This window comes from Dipodomys spectabilis, unplaced genomic scaffold (genome assembly GCF_019054845.1).
Source record: "Dipodomys spectabilis isolate Male_0828 unplaced genomic scaffold, ASM1905484v1 ptg000504l, whole genome shotgun sequence".
Classification (NCBI taxonomy): Eukaryota; Metazoa; Chordata; class Mammalia; order Rodentia; family Heteromyidae; genus Dipodomys; species Dipodomys spectabilis.
In genome coordinates this window covers 946,988-964,530 of record NW_024871181.1, presented here as the reverse complement: position 1 = coordinate 964,530, position 17,543 = coordinate 946,988, and the positions used below count along the sequence as shown (strand labels likewise).

The following is a 17,543-nucleotide window of genomic DNA, read 5'->3' as shown; positions in this document are numbered from 1 at the left end:
TCTTGTATGAGCTCTAATTCTCAGCCCAATCCTGCAAGCTTAAGGATACAATCTTCACTGTACAAAGCTGAAGCTAAAAATATGAGCAGGGCACTTTTGCTGGAGTATGTACCAGGAATGACTCTCCATCACAAAATGAAACGTGCCACTGTCTCACACACCTCTTATGTGCCATTTTGTCTTTACCTCCCCTGCTGCTTTTCCTGGGCTGGCAAATTAACTAAAAGCTGGGCAGCCAGTCCCCCCTCCCTCATACATACACTTTGCATCTGTGTTCTTTGATTTGCACCATTCCCTGCTACAGTGACTTTACAACCATCCTGATCTCCAGGAAAGAGGATTCACCAGTAAGCATCTTGTGACAAAAGGCAAACTGCCCCTCAAACAGGCAATTCCTTCTTATCATCTTGACAAGAGCAGTAAAAAATTATAGACCTCCTTTTATGCCTTCAGAGACAAAAACTGAAGCCCATGGTCAATTAAGCCATACCTGTGATTTTGGGAAAGTCTTAACAATGCATATCTTTCTGACCTCCTGCCCCCTAGATCTACTTATTTAACCTGAGGCCAAGGCATCCCAGAAGATAGCTAAAGATGTACAGAAGTGCTGCCTTCCCAAGGCTGTCATGTAATAAATCTTCTTTATGTTTATTATAAAGTTACAAATTGATTTTACTTAAATACATTAAAGCAGAAAAAAGATAAATGGTCCATGTTCATCATGGATAAAGCTTAGTAATTAAGTTAAATTATTCTAGATGAAAAAAATTATCCTCTTTCAAAATTTAATTAACCTTTTTTTCTCTTTTCTTTTTTTTTTGTCAGTCGTGGGGCTTGAACTCTGAGCCTGGACGCTGTCCCTCAGCTCTTCAGTTCAAGGTGAGCCCTCTACCACTTGAGTCACAGCACCACTTCCAGTTTTCTGGTGGTTAATTGGAGATAAGAGTCTCACAGACTTTCCTGTCTGAGCTGGCTTTGAACTATAATCCTCAAGTCTCAGCCTCCTGAGTAGCTAGGATTACAGGCATGAACCACCAGCGCCCAGCAATTAATCTCCTTTTTCATTTCCCAAGTCTCTTTATTTGACATATGGGGTAAGTGACTGGACCTAGTGTGAGACTCTTGGAGCTTGGTGTCTAAAAATTTATTTTCAATATCACCACCACCTCTCTTCTTCCAGCTTCAGCAGGCATAACCTGAGTGAGCTTCAAAAGTAGAAAAAATTGCTGGGCACTGGTGACTCATGCCTGTAATCCTAGCTACTCAGGATGCTGAGATCTGAGGGACATGGTTCAAAGCCAGCCTAAGCAGCAAAGCCTATGAGACTCATGTCCAATTAAGCACCTTCTCACCCCCCCACCCCCGCCAAATTAAACAGAAGTGGTGCTATGGCTCAAGTGGTAGAGCGCTAGCCTTAAGCACAAAAGCTCAGAGACAGTACCCAGGTCCTGAATTCAAGCCCCAAGTCTGGGACACACACACACTTATTTACCTAAGACCTTGGGACCATACCAATGGTTTATGATAATCAAGTATTGTATGGTGAGACTCTTAGGCCAAAGGTGTTGAAGTCTGAATACTAGCCACATCAGACTGTTTGCCAAGCCTATGTTGTCAACCACCAATAGAAACCTATACACTAATGTTTAGGTGAGTATCCAGATTGACAATGAGAACCAATGCCATGTGGCTACAGTCAGAATTCATAGCTTCGTGTAGCAAAGAACCATGAGCAGAAGCCTCTGCAAGAACCAGAGCTAAATATGAAAAGCTCAGCTGAAGCTGACAACTTGGTGAAGGCTCTGGTTGCAGTCAAATCTGAGGGTTGGGAGCCCAGCATTAGGGAAGCCCAGTGTTAGGGAAATGTACCCACACTTTGATGAAATTTACCTCCAGATTCTCACAGTTATGACTAGAGGGACAATTCCCTCATGCTTTCAGCAAGAGAGTAAGGAAAGAAACAGTTTGAGCATGTGAGATCTGAGATAAAGTATCTTTGGGAGTTTATTCTATGTCTTCCTTCCTACATGAAACTAATGTAGTAAAGGCAGTAACTGGACACCAGAGCCAAAGTTGACAACTTTTTGTAGTGGTGGCCAGCTTTTCATGTCATCTTTTCCCTTCTATCCTTACTGACACATGATAAGTATTTGGGCATAGAAATAACCTAGGAGGGAGTGAATTAATACCTAGAGATTATTTAACACTGCAACTGGCTTTAGTCAGGACACTTTCCCTTTCTGGGCTTCAATCTCCCACCATCTCTACCTCTCCCCTCTCAACTCTACTCCCCCTAGTTTAAAAAAAGGAAGTGGTTTTAGATGTATTTTAAAACACTTTCCAACTTTGAGCTTCTTTGAGTCATGCTCTCTGGCTTCTAGGCCTTTGGCCATGGGGTTCCTTCCACTAGGATCACTGTCCTCACTTTGAAGTCCTTTAGACCTCTCTGAAGAGAATCAGCTGCCTCTTCCCCATGCTCCCGTCATACCCACAAACCCTCTGACTCTGTATGAAGTAGACTACACAGCAATTTTCTGTGAACTTTCTCTTCCCAGCACTCAACTATGGCCTCCCGGAGGACTGGAAGTGTTTTACTTACTCCACTCCAGTGCTAAGTGGAGGGGCAGGCCTCAGATTTCCCTGGGGATGGCCCCATCCCTGTACCAGCCTGGAAGGACCCAGATTCATAAACTCTGGTGCGGACTTGTCCTCCACAAATACCCATCATTGGGAAGCTGTGAGGGTAAAACCCATCTTTCTTTAGTAGAAGAATAACCATAGTTACAATCTATTCACTTGAAACCGATCTCTGTGTGCGTGTGCACACATACATGCGCCTATGCACATGTACACACTGATTCTGCGGCTTGAATTTAGGGCCTCATACTCTTGTTGCTTGGCTTTTTCACTCAAGGCTAGTGCTCTACCAATTGTGTCACACTTCTATTTCTAGGCGGGGGCGAGGGGGGGTGAGGGGGTATTTGCTGGTTAATTGGAGATGAGTCTCACAGACATTTCCACATGGGTGGGCTTCAAATCGTGATCCTCAGATCTCAGCCTCCTGAGTAGCTAGGATTTACAGGCATGAGCCACTGGTACCCAGCCTGAAACAAATCTTTTCCATTCTTTTATTAGCATATATTAATTGTACAGAACAATAGTTTTCATTATGACTTAACAGGGTGCCTTTAGCTGTACGGGGTCCAAGTATTCAAGTTAAGCAGAGGGAAAATTAAGATCTGGATTGTCCCAATCCAAGGATCTCTCAAAAGCAAAGACAACTGATCTGAAATGATAACAATTTAGAGTAAACATTTGTGCAGATGGCTAGGGATTTTCCATTTTATTGACAGCAAAGCAAACACCTTCCATCCTGGCTCCTTCCTCTGGTCAGGGATTGGCTCTTCCTACTCTGTACCTTTGTTCAGCTCCGCCCAGTGTTGTGTCTTGCTTGGCTGCAGCCTCTGGGTCCATCAGCCTCAGAGGCAGTGCTGGTTGCTCAGAGATGGGACTGTCCCAGCAAGCACTGTGGCTGAAGCGGCTCTGGATATTCTTGCAGGTGGTTGTAGAGGTGGCCATGGGCAAAATGCTAATGATCCTTTTTCCAGAGAGGGTCAAGAAGCACATCCTGGCCATGGGCCAGAAGACCGGCATGACCAGGAATCCTCGCTTCTCCCCAGACAACTGGGTCCCGACTTTCTTTAGCACACAGTACTTCTGGTTCGTCCTGAAGGTCCGGTGGCAGAGACTGGAAGACAAGGCTATGTATGGAGGTCTGGCTCCAAACTGCTCAGTGATCAGCCTCTCAGGACAGAGGTGCAGCATTTGGGACTTCATGCAAGGTCAGGAGGCCACTATGTCCTCAGGGGGCTTGAGAAAGGGCAGTGCAGGGGATGGAGAGGTGGCTTGGAAGGTGTTGAATTTTCTTCCTCTGCTCCTTTGGGGGATTCTTTTCTTCTTCCTGATCAAGAAATGAAATATTCTCCAGTTCTGTTCCTCTGAGGGCATAACCACTTTCCTAGACAGTCAGATCACAAGTCATCCACTCTGGCTTCTAGCCCTCAATGCTGGTCTTATAATGAAGACCTTCTTCCAGGGCACCTCATGCCCATCTCTGCTTGGCGAAACCCTCCCATCTCATCCTTCAGAGTGCTGCTCAAAGCCAACTCTAGTTTCTCTAACTCAGATTGCCCCTCTTCTATTCTGATTAACATCTCAAAATTTACTTTATTCAGGTCATTGTGGTTTGTAATTGGGTGGTGGGTATTTGACTTAGGGGTTGCCTTCATTAGTTTTCAAACTCTGTGGAGGTTGACATTATAACTCTTCACAATTATTGTGCCCTGCCTTCTGTTGGCAGATAGTAATCACTCAGTATATACTTGTTGAAGATCTCTGTCTGTCTCTGTCTCTCTGTCTCTCTCTTTCTCTCTTCCTTCCTGGTTAATTGCAGATAAGAGTCTTACAGACTTTCCTGCCTGGGCTGGATTTGAACTGCAATCCTCAGATCTCAGCCTCCTGAGTAGCTAGGATGACAGGCGTGAGCCACCAGCGCCCAGCTAGGCTCCAACTTTTCTCACCACTATCACTTCTGAGCGCTCCTCACACTCACTTTCTGGAGATAAACTGTGGGGCCTTGTCCATCTCTTGTGCTTTGCCTTCTCTGTGACTTCACTGATACGTGAATGTCCTTCTGGAATGTTCTCCATGCCAGCCATCCACACACCCTCACGGGCCAGGGTCCAGCTTTCTGGACACTGTTAGTTGGGCTAACGCTGTTAGTTGGGGCCATGCCTCCCTGCCCACACCTCTCCTCATATGCCTTTCCTCAGAACCAGCACCTGGATACCTAAGCTCCCTGTTCTCAGGAGGCTGAGATCTGAGGATAGAAGTTTGAAGCCAGCAGAGGCAGACAAATCCAAAAGACTTTTTATCTCCAATTAACAAGAAAAAGCTAGAAATGGAGATGTGACTCAAGTGCTAGAGTACCAGTAAGGTATGGTAGGGGGAGGCAAGTGAGGGCTTGAGACCCTGAGTTCAAGCCCCAATATTTCACAAAAAAAAAAAAAAAAAAGACTCTGAGAAGCTCTGACTCTTAAAAGAAAACACATGAGCCTGGTGCTGGTGGTTCATACCTGTAATCCTAGCTACTCAGGAGGCTGAGATCTGAGGATCATGGTACAAAGCCAGCCTAGGCAGGAAAGTCCGTGAGACTCTTCTCTTCAATTAACCACCAAAAGACCAGAAGTGGAGCTTTGGCTCAAATGTAAGAAGCCTAACGAGTAAAAAAGGTCAGAGGCAGTTCCTAGGCCCTGAGTTCAAGCCCAGGACTGGTATTTAAAACAATAAAGCAAATGCATGAAACATTTAATACATTTAAACATTTAATACATCAACATATTGCTGACTGTTTTTCTAAGACATAAACCCAACTTTCCACCAATGGAAATGCCTATGATCATTGAACTGATTCCAAAAAGCACCCTTTGGGAAGGATTAACCTAGTCAGTCAATCCTCTCATTTTCGAAAGGAGTGAAATAAGGACAAGGGAACAGAGCCAGTGAGTGGCCAGGTCAGATCCAGAGAGAGGACTTTTACTTTTGTGTTTTCAATGCTTTTTTTTTTTTTTTTTGTCAGTCATGGGGCTTGAATTCTGGGCCTGAACGCTGTCCCTCAGCTCTTCAGCTCAAGGCTAGTGCTCTACCACTTGAGCCACTGTCCACTTCTGGTTTTCTGAGTAGTTTATTAGAGATAAGAATCTCACAGACTTTCTTGCCTGGGCTGGCTTTGAACCACAATCCTCAGATCTCAGCCTCCTGAGTAGCTAGGATTATAGGTGAGAGCCACCAGCACCTGGCTTTTCAATGCTTTTTGACTGGCATTAACACCTCTAGTAATACAGACCCGTAGAAAATGCGCACGCGTGCATGCGCACATACACATGCACACACAGCAAGCACGTGCACACACACAGACACACACAAATTATAGCAGTTTAAGTTGCCATCTAGTCTCTCTCAGTCCCATCTACTGGTCTACTGCTTCTCCTGCTCTTGGGGCAAGGACATTATGTCTCTACAGAACAGGTATATGTAATAAACAAATCTTTATAGTTCTGTGAAATGGAGACAGTAGGAAGGTTTGACTTTTCTCTGCTGCTGGACTTGGAAGGCTTCCTAGAGGAAGTGTCTTTGGAACTAAGCTTTGAAGAAAGAATGACTTTTGTAGCTTAAGATGGGGGAGTGTTGCTGGGCACCAGTGGCTCATGCCTGTAATCCTAGCTATTCAAGAAGCTGAGACCTGAGGATTGAAGCCACCCTGGGTAGAAAAGTCCTTGAGACTCTTATCTACAATTAACCAGCAAAAAGCCAGAAGTGGTAGAGCACTGTCCTTGAACAAAAAGGGACAGCCTAGATCTTGAGTTCAAGCCATACTACTGGTGCATGCGCACACGCGTGCGCGCGCGCGCACACACACACACACACGGAGGGAAGTGTTTTAATCAAAGGGAGCACTAATAGTTTCGTTCTTTTCCTTTTTTTTTTTGGCACAGGGGTTTGAACTCAAGGCCTTGTGCTTGTTAGACTGTCTCTTTATCATTTGAACCATGCCTCCAGACCTGCTTTTTGCTGGTTATTTTGGAGATGGAAGCTAGCAAAGTTTTCTGCCTGAGCTGACCTTGAATCAAGATCCTTCAGATTTCAGCCTCATGAATAGCTAGATACAGGCACAAGCTACTAGTGCTGGCTTCCTTCCTTCCTTTTTCTTTTATTCTTTTTTTATGAATTTAAGCCATAATGCCCCCAAAATAAGACCTCAACTTACTCAACAAACATTCATACCAAGCAAGCACTGACAACGAGGAATAACCACTAATTTTACCATTACCAGGCACTGTAATAGGACAGACCAATTTGCTGGATACCAACCAAGGGGGGCGACAGAGAGAGAGAGAGAGAGAGAGAAAGAAAGAAAGAAAGAAAAGAAAGAAAGATCATTTCCCATTAGCTTTCCCTTGAAAGCTAACTTGCCTCAGGGCCAATTCACAGAATTGTCTTACAGTATTTAACTGTCTACCTTCAGTGGAGAAAGGTCTCGGGTTGTCTCTGGGCCCTGCTACTGCAGTTGAGACCAAAGGATGAGAGGAGAATGACAGACAAAAAGGAAAACTCCTTTATAAAATGGAGTTGGCATTCTACACTTAGACTCCGAATCCTCTGAAATAATAGGCAGTGGTAGTAACACCACTGACCTATGTCCTGTCAGACCACAGACTCAGACATGAGAGATGCAGGCAAGGCAAGCACAGGGTCATCTCACAGATGGGGTTAGGAGGTCGCTGCTGGAAGGCTGCCTGGAGAACAGGACCATGAGCTGAATCTCTAGGGACAGCTCTAAGAACAGGGCAGGAAAGGGGAAGGACATCCTTAAGCTTGGCAGAAGTGGGGTACAAAGGACAAGAAGGGATGAAAGATGAGGTTGACCACCAGCAGGGACCAGAACTTGGAGGCCTGATGTGTCTTACCTGCAGACATATCTGAGATGCTTGGTTTTCAAGTACAGAGTTAACATGATCAGTTCTGCCTGTAAGAAAGATACCCTGTAACTGTTTCAGACACCTAGTAGGCCATTAAAATGCTCTGTTGTATACTTTGAGCATGAACTGTGAATGTAGAGCCACAGATTGGGAGACCTGGAAAACTCTTTATGACTAACCAAAAGCAATTCCCCTGTTTCACAGATACAAAGACCCAATGTAATAAATGACTTGTTCAGATTTCTTAGTTGAGACCGAACTAGAACTTGTGCTGGTGTACTCTCTGTCTTGTAGAAGGGGCTCAGAGAAACTCACAGCCATCTTCTATCCTCTGTGGTACCCTGTACAAGTGTAAGCACATGCACATTGTGCTCACACACTCTTGGACACACACAAACACACACACACACACACACACACACACACACACACACACACACAAGCTTTGACTAACTATCATGTTGTGTGAGAAGACTAGTTATAGATTATTTATTTTCCAAGAGTCAGAAAATAAATTTCAGTCCCCATTTGAAATCTCAAATTTCTCCAAATGGAATGAGGAATTAGCTTGTAATTATGCATGGGGTTTTCTGCTGAGAGAACTTGGTGTGGAGTTAATTTACTGGCCTAGGAGTCTTTGGGGTGAGTCCAAGTCCACCTCTACTACAAACCTGTTTTCCTGTTTATAAAACAGAGTTGGACTTGACCTGAGATCCTTACCTAACATTCTCAAAATGGTGTTCTCTGCCCTGTGGCCTGTGGACCTGGGCGTAATGCCAGCTACCCATCTTTCCTCTCTCTGCTGTCTGAGAAGCAGAGAACTAAGTTTGAACTTTGCCCTCAATATCAATCACTGTGTCAACCACAATATAAATAATTAAACAAGTGGCTCTGTCCCTTCCAGAGTGTCCCAATCTGTGGGTGTTGATTTTTTTTTTTGGCCCATTGAAAACAAAATTCCAGACAGCTAATATTTTGAGCTAGACCAGAACCTTAGTCACTTATCTTACCCTAAATGACTCCCTGGGGTCATTGCAGTCCACTGACCCACCACTTGGCCATGACTGACCTAAGATCCTTTCCTGCTGATACCTCCCTGTCACATGGGTGAGGAATAATCATGCAGGCAACCCACAGGGACTGAGGCCCACTCAGAGCCTCTGAGAGCCTCCTATGAAAACAATCTGTGAGCCAAAGATAAGGAGAGCTTTGTGTCTCTAGAGAAATCAATCTACCTTCTCCTTATACTGTAGACTTTAATACTAGGAATATATAATTGTGTTTCTCCTTTTACTTGGCCACCAGAAAACTCAGAACAAAATACATAACTCAGTTTTAATAAATACGTAAGACTTATATTTATTATGTTCTATTCTCCTTTCCTGTTTTACGCCTTCCAGAGAGACAAGGGTTCCTCCCCCCCGCCCCTCTATTCTGTTGTATATTTTATTATGTGCACAAGCTGCTTCGAATCCTTTTAGAACAAGGAAGATATGTAACTAATCAATTAATCACAGCAAAGCCGTACTGAAATCTGAGGATCATGGTTCAAAGCCAGCCTGGGCAGGAAAGGCCCTGAGACTCATGTCTCCAATAAACTACTTAGAAAAAGCTGGAAGTGGCACTCTAGTTCAATGGTTGAGTGATAGCCTTGAGCAAAAGAAGCTTAGGGATAGCACCCAGGCCCTGAGTTCAAGCCCCAGGATCAGCACACATGTACATCAAGCAAGCACTTACACACAAACACACACACACACACACACACACACACACACACACACACACAAATTATAGCAGTCCCATCTATTATACTGCTTCTCCTGGTCTACCGCTAGTGATGGCTCCCCGGTCCCTTGAAGTACTTCTCAATGCTCCCTAAGTGCTTCTTTCTCCTTGCTTCTGCACAATCAAACACCTTGGTGGGAAGGTCTAATCAGCCCTGGGTGTTAGTGCCTGTGGCTTGGCTGCTATGGTCAGACAGCAGACCTGGGCCCTTCTGTCTTCCACAGAACCCGGCTGGGCACCTTCTCCCCTCAATAGTATACAAAATAGGTTAAGGATTAAGGCAGCAAAAATCCACTACCCTTGCTTTATATCTCCATGATATAGCCATGATATCTCCATGATATCTCCCAATATAGCCGGAATAAAATTGAAATTCTTGCCAGACACCAGTGGCTCATGCCTGTAATCCTTGCTACTTGGGAGGTTAAGATCTGATGGTTGTAGTTTGAAGCCAGCCCAGGCTTTTAAGACAAAAAATTGAAATTCTTCACTGAGGTCTCTATTATGGCTGCTTTTCCTTCTGGTTCCAGCCAGTGATCTTGTGAGTCCTTGAACAAACTCGGCCCTGTCTGTCCTGGAGGACTTTGAACATTGAGTCCCTTTGCCTGGAAAGCCCTTTATCCTTTCCCCATAGTTGGTCTTTCTATTCCTTCGCTTCTCAGGTTAAATGGCAGCTCCCCAGAGGCCCTCTCTGGGGAGAGGTCTGAAGTAGGGCACTTCTTTATAGTCTCTTTCACAACACTTATCACATTTGAAATTGCTTCACTTATGTGCTTATTTGCTTTTTTTGCCTGACTCCCCACTAATCAGACCTGAAACTACATGCAGGCAGAGGCTTGCTGGCCACCTTTCCCACGGAATCCCCAGTGTGTGGCACGTATCTTTGCCCATTATAAGTGCTGAACAAATGCTTGAAGAGTGAACGTGCGCATGCTCAAGATCTGGGATACAAATGGGAGAAGTATGAATGAGGCCCTGCCCTCAAGGGGCAGTGAACACAGGATTGGAGGTTGGGAGTGGGGGTGGGAGGGGTGGAGAACCTTAAGGCTATAGCACAATACAGGACCAGCTCTTACCACAATAGATGTGATAAAGGTTTAGCAGGGGCTGGGAAGGTGGCTCAGTGGTAGAGTGCTTGCCTTGCATGCATGAGGCCCTGGGTTCGATTCCTTAGTACGATGTAAGCTGAAAAGGCTGGAAGCGTCGCTGTGGCTCAAGTGGTAGAGTCCTAGCCTTGAGCTGAAGAGCTGAGGGACAGTGCTCAGCCTGAGTTCAGGCCCCATCACATACACACACACACACACACACACACACACAAAAGGTTTAGCGGTGTTTTGGCCCTGGCCCTGGCTCTAGCTCTGGGGTGTTGTCCTAGTCCAAGTTGGGGAATTATAGATGACTCTGACCTATAGGCATGAGTTCCTGACTCACACAGGACCCCACGCTCAGAAAGGCCTCACACTTGCAGATTTATGCTCTGCAAAAAGCTATCTTGAAATTCTTCATTTCATCTTTGGGTCTGCATTTTGTTAGTGAAGCCCAAAGGAACAACAGAGGTTGCCAGGGGGACTCAGAGCCTTGATTCACACAGGTCCTGTTTTCCAGACCTTCCTGTACCTCTGAGGCATATTTTGCAAGGTCCACTGTCCCAGCTCTGGATGTTCCTTCTTTCTGCTTCCACCCAATGAACTGCTATCACTTCCTGGTCACAGAGAGGGTCTGGCCCCAGCATGGGCAGCTCAGGGGCAGGTATGGGCATCCCCTGACATCTCATGGCAGCGCATGGAAGTAACTGTCTCTACCTGGAATAGCAGTGATGTAATTTGCCAAGTGATACAGTAGTGACTTAGGAGAAACTTTTTTCTTTGACATTTTTGGGGCTTGAACTAAGAGCCCCGGGCACTGTCCCTGGCCTGTTTTGTTTTGTTTTGTTTTTCTCAAAGCAAGCATTCTACCACTTTGAGCCACAGCACCACTTCCAGTTTTTAAGTGGTTAATTAGAGAAAAGAGTCTCATAGACTTTCCTACCTGGGCTGGATTCAAATCTCAGCCTCCTGAGTCATTAGGATTACAGGCATGAGCCACCAGCACCCAGCGAGAGAAACTTTTCCTCTCCTCTTCCATCACAGTGTCAAGCATGACCCCAAAGAGGAAACTGCAGTACCCTTGGGGTTGAGGTAAATAGGAAGGGGGAAAGTCTGGTTCAGCTTCTATGCTCCTGGCTGGGGCGTCATACCTTGCTCTGGTGGCTGGAGAGAGAGGGAAGCTGTATATGCATGCCATTTTAGCACACACACACACACACACATACACACATGCACACACGCACACACGCACATGCATGAAGCTTCTCTCATTATTAGGACTACCACGCACATCTGCAGGTGGTCCACTGAGGTATCTTATAAAACTCTTATTTTAGAGAGGCACAAACCAGTGCCACTAGGTCCAGGCCCCATCCTGGAGGGGCAGTAAAGGGAACAGAATTGTGAAGTAGGAGAGAAGATGGTACATGCAAAAGAAAACTGAGAACAGATTCTACATTTATGATGGCTTCTTTTCTGTTTAGGCAATAGGCCACTGGTACTGAACTTTGGTAGTTGCACCTGACCTTCATTTCTTTTCAAATTCGACCAATTCAAGAGACTTGTAGAAGACTTTCATTCCACAGCCGATTTCCTCATCATTTACATTGAAGAAGCACATGCATCAGGTACAGAAAGATTACCTACCTCTTCCTTTTTTCACTCTCTTTTCTCTCTTCCCTTTCCCCAAGCCCCATTTCAAGACTGGGTGGAGAGGCCAGAAGAGGAGGAAAGAGGAAAAGAGCTGAAAGATTTAAGGAGAGTAATAAGGTCTGATTTGTATTTTTAAAAGATTGCTGTAATTAAGGAATAGCCCTTAAAACATTAAAAGTCCTTAAAACTTCAGTATTAGAATCAATTGGAAGGCTGTTGAACACAGATTGCTGGGCTTTATTCCTGGTCAGTACAGGTTGGGGCCTAAGAATCGACATTACTAAGAAACTCCTAAGTGGTGTTGCACAGCTAGTCTGGGGAATACACACCTGGATAACCACTGCTCTAGACTCTTGTCTGTCAAAGTGCAATGCAGGCACCAACAGCCTTGCCATTCTGGGAGCTGGACAAAGAATGTTCCTTTAGCCTGACACCCATGGTTCATGCATATAATCCTAGCTACTCAGAAGGCTAAGATATGAGGATCATGGTTCGAAGCCAGCCTGGGCCGTAAAGTATGTATGACTCTTATCTGTAATTAACCAGCAGAAAGCCAGAAATGGAGCTGTGGCTTAAATGGTAGTGTTATCCTTGAGTGAAAACATGAAGGGACAGAACCCAGGCCCTGAGTCCTCCCCACTTCCCCCCCAAAAAACCCCAAAATCTACAAAGTCCTTGAGAGATTCATGTGTACTAAAGATCAAGAAGCACTATGTCTCAGACTATCTCACACTGAAGAGCTAAGGCCTGTAGTCAGAAGCCTAGTGCTTCAGTTCTAGATCAATCAGTAATTTTCTCTGCAACATTGTCACCTATCTTTAGTGGGAAACTGGGTCTAATCATGGCCAAGGGCACTCTATGTGGGATATTATGTTAAAAGCAGGTGACATTTAGTCTGCAGGAAGTGTGGACCATGCCTATGGAGTCTGGGGACTAATATTTCTCTTGTAGATGGTTGGGCTTTTAAGAACAATGTGAACATCAGCCATCACCGGAACCTCCAGGACCGCCTGCAGGCAGCCCAGCTGCTACTGGACCAGAAGCCTCAATGCCCTGTGGTGGTGGACACAATGGAGAACCAGAGCAGCCAGCTCTATGCAGCCCTGCCAGAGAGGCTCTATGTACTCCAGGAGGGCAGGATTCTCTATAAGGTGGTGACCTTGGGGCAAAGGGCTCTGGAAAGACAATACCAAAAGAGGGCTTTGTTTCAGGGAGACCTGGATTCAAATCACTGCTTTCCACGTGAACACAGCAACCTATTCACCCCTTTAGCTCTTCTGCAATATGAAATTGCAGAGATGAAATGATGCACATGAAAATCCTTAGCAGTTACACCATAGCTGCAACCTCCTATCTGCCTTCAGAAGCCAGATGGTTTGGTTTTATGAGAGATAGAAAATGCTGTTTTGGGGGCTGGGTAGGTGGCTCAGTGGTAGAGCGCTTGCCTTGTATGCATGAGGCCCTGGATTAGATTCCTCAGTGCCACATAAGCAGAAAAGGCAGGAAGTGGCACTGTGGCTCAAGTGGTAGAACACTAGCCTTGAGCTGAAGAGCTGAGGGACAGTGCCCAGGCCCAGAGTTCAAGCCCCACAACAGACAAAAGAAAAAGAAGAAAGAAAAGAAAACGTTGTTTGTGGAAATAGAGGTGTGAGTCTTGAGTGGAAAAAGCCAAGAGAACATGGAGGCCCTCAATTCAAGTCCCAATACTTGTACACAAAGCAGGGGGCAGGGAGGGGGAAGGAAGGAAGGGAGGGAAGGAGCGAGAGAGGGAGGGAAAGGAAGAAAGGAAGAAAAAAAGGGAAGGGAAGCAAGAACATGTTCCCATTTTATAAATGACGATCAGAGAGGGGAACTGACTAAACTGACTTGCCCCAGATTACTAGGCAAGGCTTTGATTTCCATTCTAAATCTCCTGGAAGGGGTACAACAGAGAATGGAGGGCTCTGAAGCCATCATTGCTGAGGCAGGTCTGACCCTGGGTGTAGGAGGTCAAGGAGAGTGAGCCCTCTACACTAAGAGTGAGAAATGCTGATGTAAGGATGAGACATGGGAGCTTGACTCAATAGCCTAGGCTTCCTGATGGCTACTGTCTCTCAAGGTTTCGGCCTAGTGAGAATAAAGGAAGCAAGCACAGCTTCTGATCCGGGACATTAAGTTTCACAGGGATTTCAAACCTTGGAGACAAATGAAACCCAACTGCCAGATGCTCTCTGACCTATAGGCCAGGCTGGCCCTACCTATGCAGGTCAAATAAAGAACGCCTTGGGCTGGGAAGGTGGCTCAGTGGTAGAGTGCTTGCCTTGCATGCATGAGGCCCTGGGTTCGATTCCTTAGCACCACATAAACAGAAAAAGCCAGAAGTGGCACTGTGGCTCAAGTGGTAGAGTGCTAGCCTTGAGCTGAAGAGCTCAGGAACAGCATCCAGGCCCAGAGTTCAAGCCCCATGACTGACATGCAAGTACCAGACATACACAAATTAACTCAATTGACTCCTATGTTACTTCAAGATCCTAGTGGTCTTCCCAGACTATAAAGAAGCCCCAGATATCAGCACTAATGCAATGTCCCATGTGGCATGGGACTCCAGAGCAGGAGTCAACAACCTTTTCAAGCTGGACACCAGTGACTCACACATGTAATCCTAGCTACCCAGGAGGCTGAGATCTGAGGATTGAGGTTCGAAGTCAGCCCAAGGCAGGAAAATCCATGAGACTCTTATTTCCAATTAACAACCAGAAAATCAGAAATGGTGCTGTGGCTCAAGTGGTAGAGCATTCACCTTCAGCTGAAGAGCTCAGGGACAGTGCCCAAACCCAGTGCTCAAGCCCCACGACCGACAAGCCTCCCCTCCCCCTTCCCCCAAAAAGCCTTTTCTATGAAGGATCAGGTGATAGATATTTTTGACTTTGTAAGCCAAATAACCCTGGGATTCCCCAACTTTTCAATTCTGGGGCTCAGTGATAGTGTTTGCCTAGCACACATGAGGCTCTGGGCTCTTATTGACCGATAAAAACAAACAATAACAACAACAAAAGAAACAACCAAAAGAAGCAGCCACAGACAATGTGTAAATGAAAACATGTGAGGCATCAGAATGAACTTGGTTCTCCAACCACATTTCCCCACTCCTGTGGAAGAATAGGCTTTTCAGAGGATGTAGCAAGCCTAGTTGGGTCTTAAACCATAAGGAGTTGTATGGGGAGGAAAAATCATTGCACAAATAGGGAAAAGGGTGGGCAAGGCACTGAGGTATGTTAGAGAAGGAAGTGGATAGGGAATTGGGGGCATTTGGGTTTCAGGGCTCTTGTTTTTTTTTTGTTTTGTTTTGTCGGTCATGGGGGGCACTGTCCCTGAGCTCTTCAGCTCAAGGTGAGTGCTCTACCACTTGAGCCACAGCACCATTTCCAGTTTCCTGAGTAGCTAGGATTACAGGAGTGAGCCACTGGTGCACTGGTGCCCAGCAAAGGCTCTGGTTCTTAACCAAAGACTTTAGCTTTCGTCTTGGGGCAAAGAAGAGGACTAGGAGGACCGTGAGGAGAAAAAGCACCATCAGATTTGTACTACAGAAAGAATATTGACTACTGGGTGAAGAATGGACTAGAGTAGGTAGGGACTGAAGATAGGAGATCATTGGGAGTTGTGCTAGGGGCCCAAAGAGAACTGATCTAGTGCAGAGGATTGGATAAGTGAAGGTCGTTCCTGTGTAGAATGGGCAGAACTCTATGGGAGGGCTGGAGAGAATGAGGCAGGTCGGAAGGTCTGATGATGGAAGGAAATCTTACTTACATAGATCCTTTGCTCCTGAAACTTTGTCCCTTTGCCTCCCTGAGTTTTCCTTCTACTTCTCTGCCTAGTCCTCTGGATGAATGTTGGTGCCACTCTCTGGTATCGTTGGGTAATCAGATCCACCTCACATTGCATCTGACACTGTCTGTGCAGTACTAATAATTCCTGCATAGATACCACCACCCCATCTCACATCAGAGCTCTAGACCCACATATTCCCTGCAAGGTGGAACTCAGGGAATGCCTGATTCATTTCTCTTGCAGGGAAAACCTGGCCCTTGGAACTACAATCCAGAAGAAGTTCGTGCTGTTCTGGAAAAGCTCTGCACCTAATCTGGACAGATCCTCCAGTTCTAGGTAGCAAACAGGAGGATTTTTCCAGGCTTGGCTCTTCTCCCAGCCCAGATGCATTTTTATCTTCAACTTGAGTTCCCAGCTGAACCACTAGCAAACAACGCCCAGCTAGGAAATGCAGGTCAGAGTGACCAATCAGGACAAATTGTTATAACCCAAAAATGAAGCAATGCTTAGGCTGTTCATGTAAGTGTACTGTTAAAGAATGTCTAACTTCACACTGTACCCACCACATTCATTGCACAATGTCTTCAAATAAGAGAGCAATGATACCCCACTGGCATATCCAAGTGTGATATCTCTCTAGCCATTCTGATACCAAGCAGTTTATTATGGCATCCCTTGTGTTAAGTAAATTCATCTGACCAAGTCCACTATTCATAGAATTGATCACTAAGATGGGGATGTAGATGTGGCTCCAGTTCTATGGTCCCTGCCTAACTGGTGAAAGGCCCCGAGATCAAACCCCAGAGTAATAATTTTTTAAAAGGATACAAATTGGTTTTTAGCATCAAGCGCTAAAAGAATTCTAGTTGTTAGAGAAGAGAAATTGGGAGAGGAGCTGGTAGGAGAAAAAGACAGTAACCCTTTCCTTGCTGAAAGATTAAAATAGGTCAGTGGTGGTAGTGCTGGGGCAGGTTTCCATGGTAACACTTCTCCAATAATACCAGGAAGAGAATACTCACCTTACCATCTTTGAATATATTTCACAGAAATCTGGCTCTTTGATAAGCTGGAATCTTCCACTGTTCCCACTCATTTTGAAGAAAGGATTATTTTTGGTTTCCCCAAAGCATTATAACCTTGACCAATTGGACAGCAGGCATTGATCAGCAAAAACTGTCATTCAGTTATGCAGAAGCTCAGGTTTGAAATTCTGTTTCACTTGTTTCTTCACAAGTCTCTTAGTGGTCATTTGTGTTAGGTTATATCAGACTTATGGATAATCATTGGTATTCATCTATTTTAACTCTGCTTCTTTTCATATTTGTTTATGATGGCCACAGCCTAAAGTACACACGGCTGTGACTTGATTTTTTTTAAAAATGTTTTAAGATGCAAACAAGTTAATATTGAACCATTAAAATATATCTAGCTATTTTGGATGTGTGATCTTTACATTTGCTTTTCCAATTTGTGTCAGGATGATCTATGTTTTATCATCTCCAAATGTAATTGATAAGCTAAAATTTCTCTTGCTAAAGGGATTCCATTTCTCTATGTGCCATGTGACAAATGTGGTATTGTCTTGTGAAATCCTGCTAGAGGGAAATGATTTTCCACACTGAAACCAAACTACCTTCACATGACAAAAGAATGAACTTGAGAGACATTTTGCTAG

The 17,543-nt window shown here is 45.1% G+C and overlaps 2 protein-coding genes across 2 annotated transcripts in view; one reads left to right on the top strand and one right to left on the bottom strand.

Moving 5' to 3' along the window:
• Yipf1 (Yip1 domain family member 1) overlaps positions 1-11,364 on the bottom strand; it is a 52,293-nt gene extending 40,929 nt beyond the window's left edge. Inside the window, exon 1 of the mRNA XM_042669686.1 lies at positions 11,352-11,364. The gene's annotated coding sequence lies outside the window, so the exon portion shown is untranslated. The remainder of the gene's footprint in view (positions 1-11,351) is intronic.
• Dio1 (iodothyronine deiodinase 1) lies at positions 3,453-17,300 on the top strand. Its single transcript, XM_042669689.1, has 4 exons — positions 3,453-3,842; positions 11,893-12,036; positions 13,013-13,212; positions 16,112-17,300. The coding sequence occupies exons 1-4, from the start codon at positions 3,506-3,508 to the stop codon at positions 16,178-16,180; spliced, it is 750 nt and encodes a 249-aa protein (XP_042525623.1). The 5' UTR covers positions 3,453-3,505; the 3' UTR covers positions 16,181-17,300.
• The last annotated feature ends 243 nt before the right edge of the window (positions 17,301-17,543 follow it).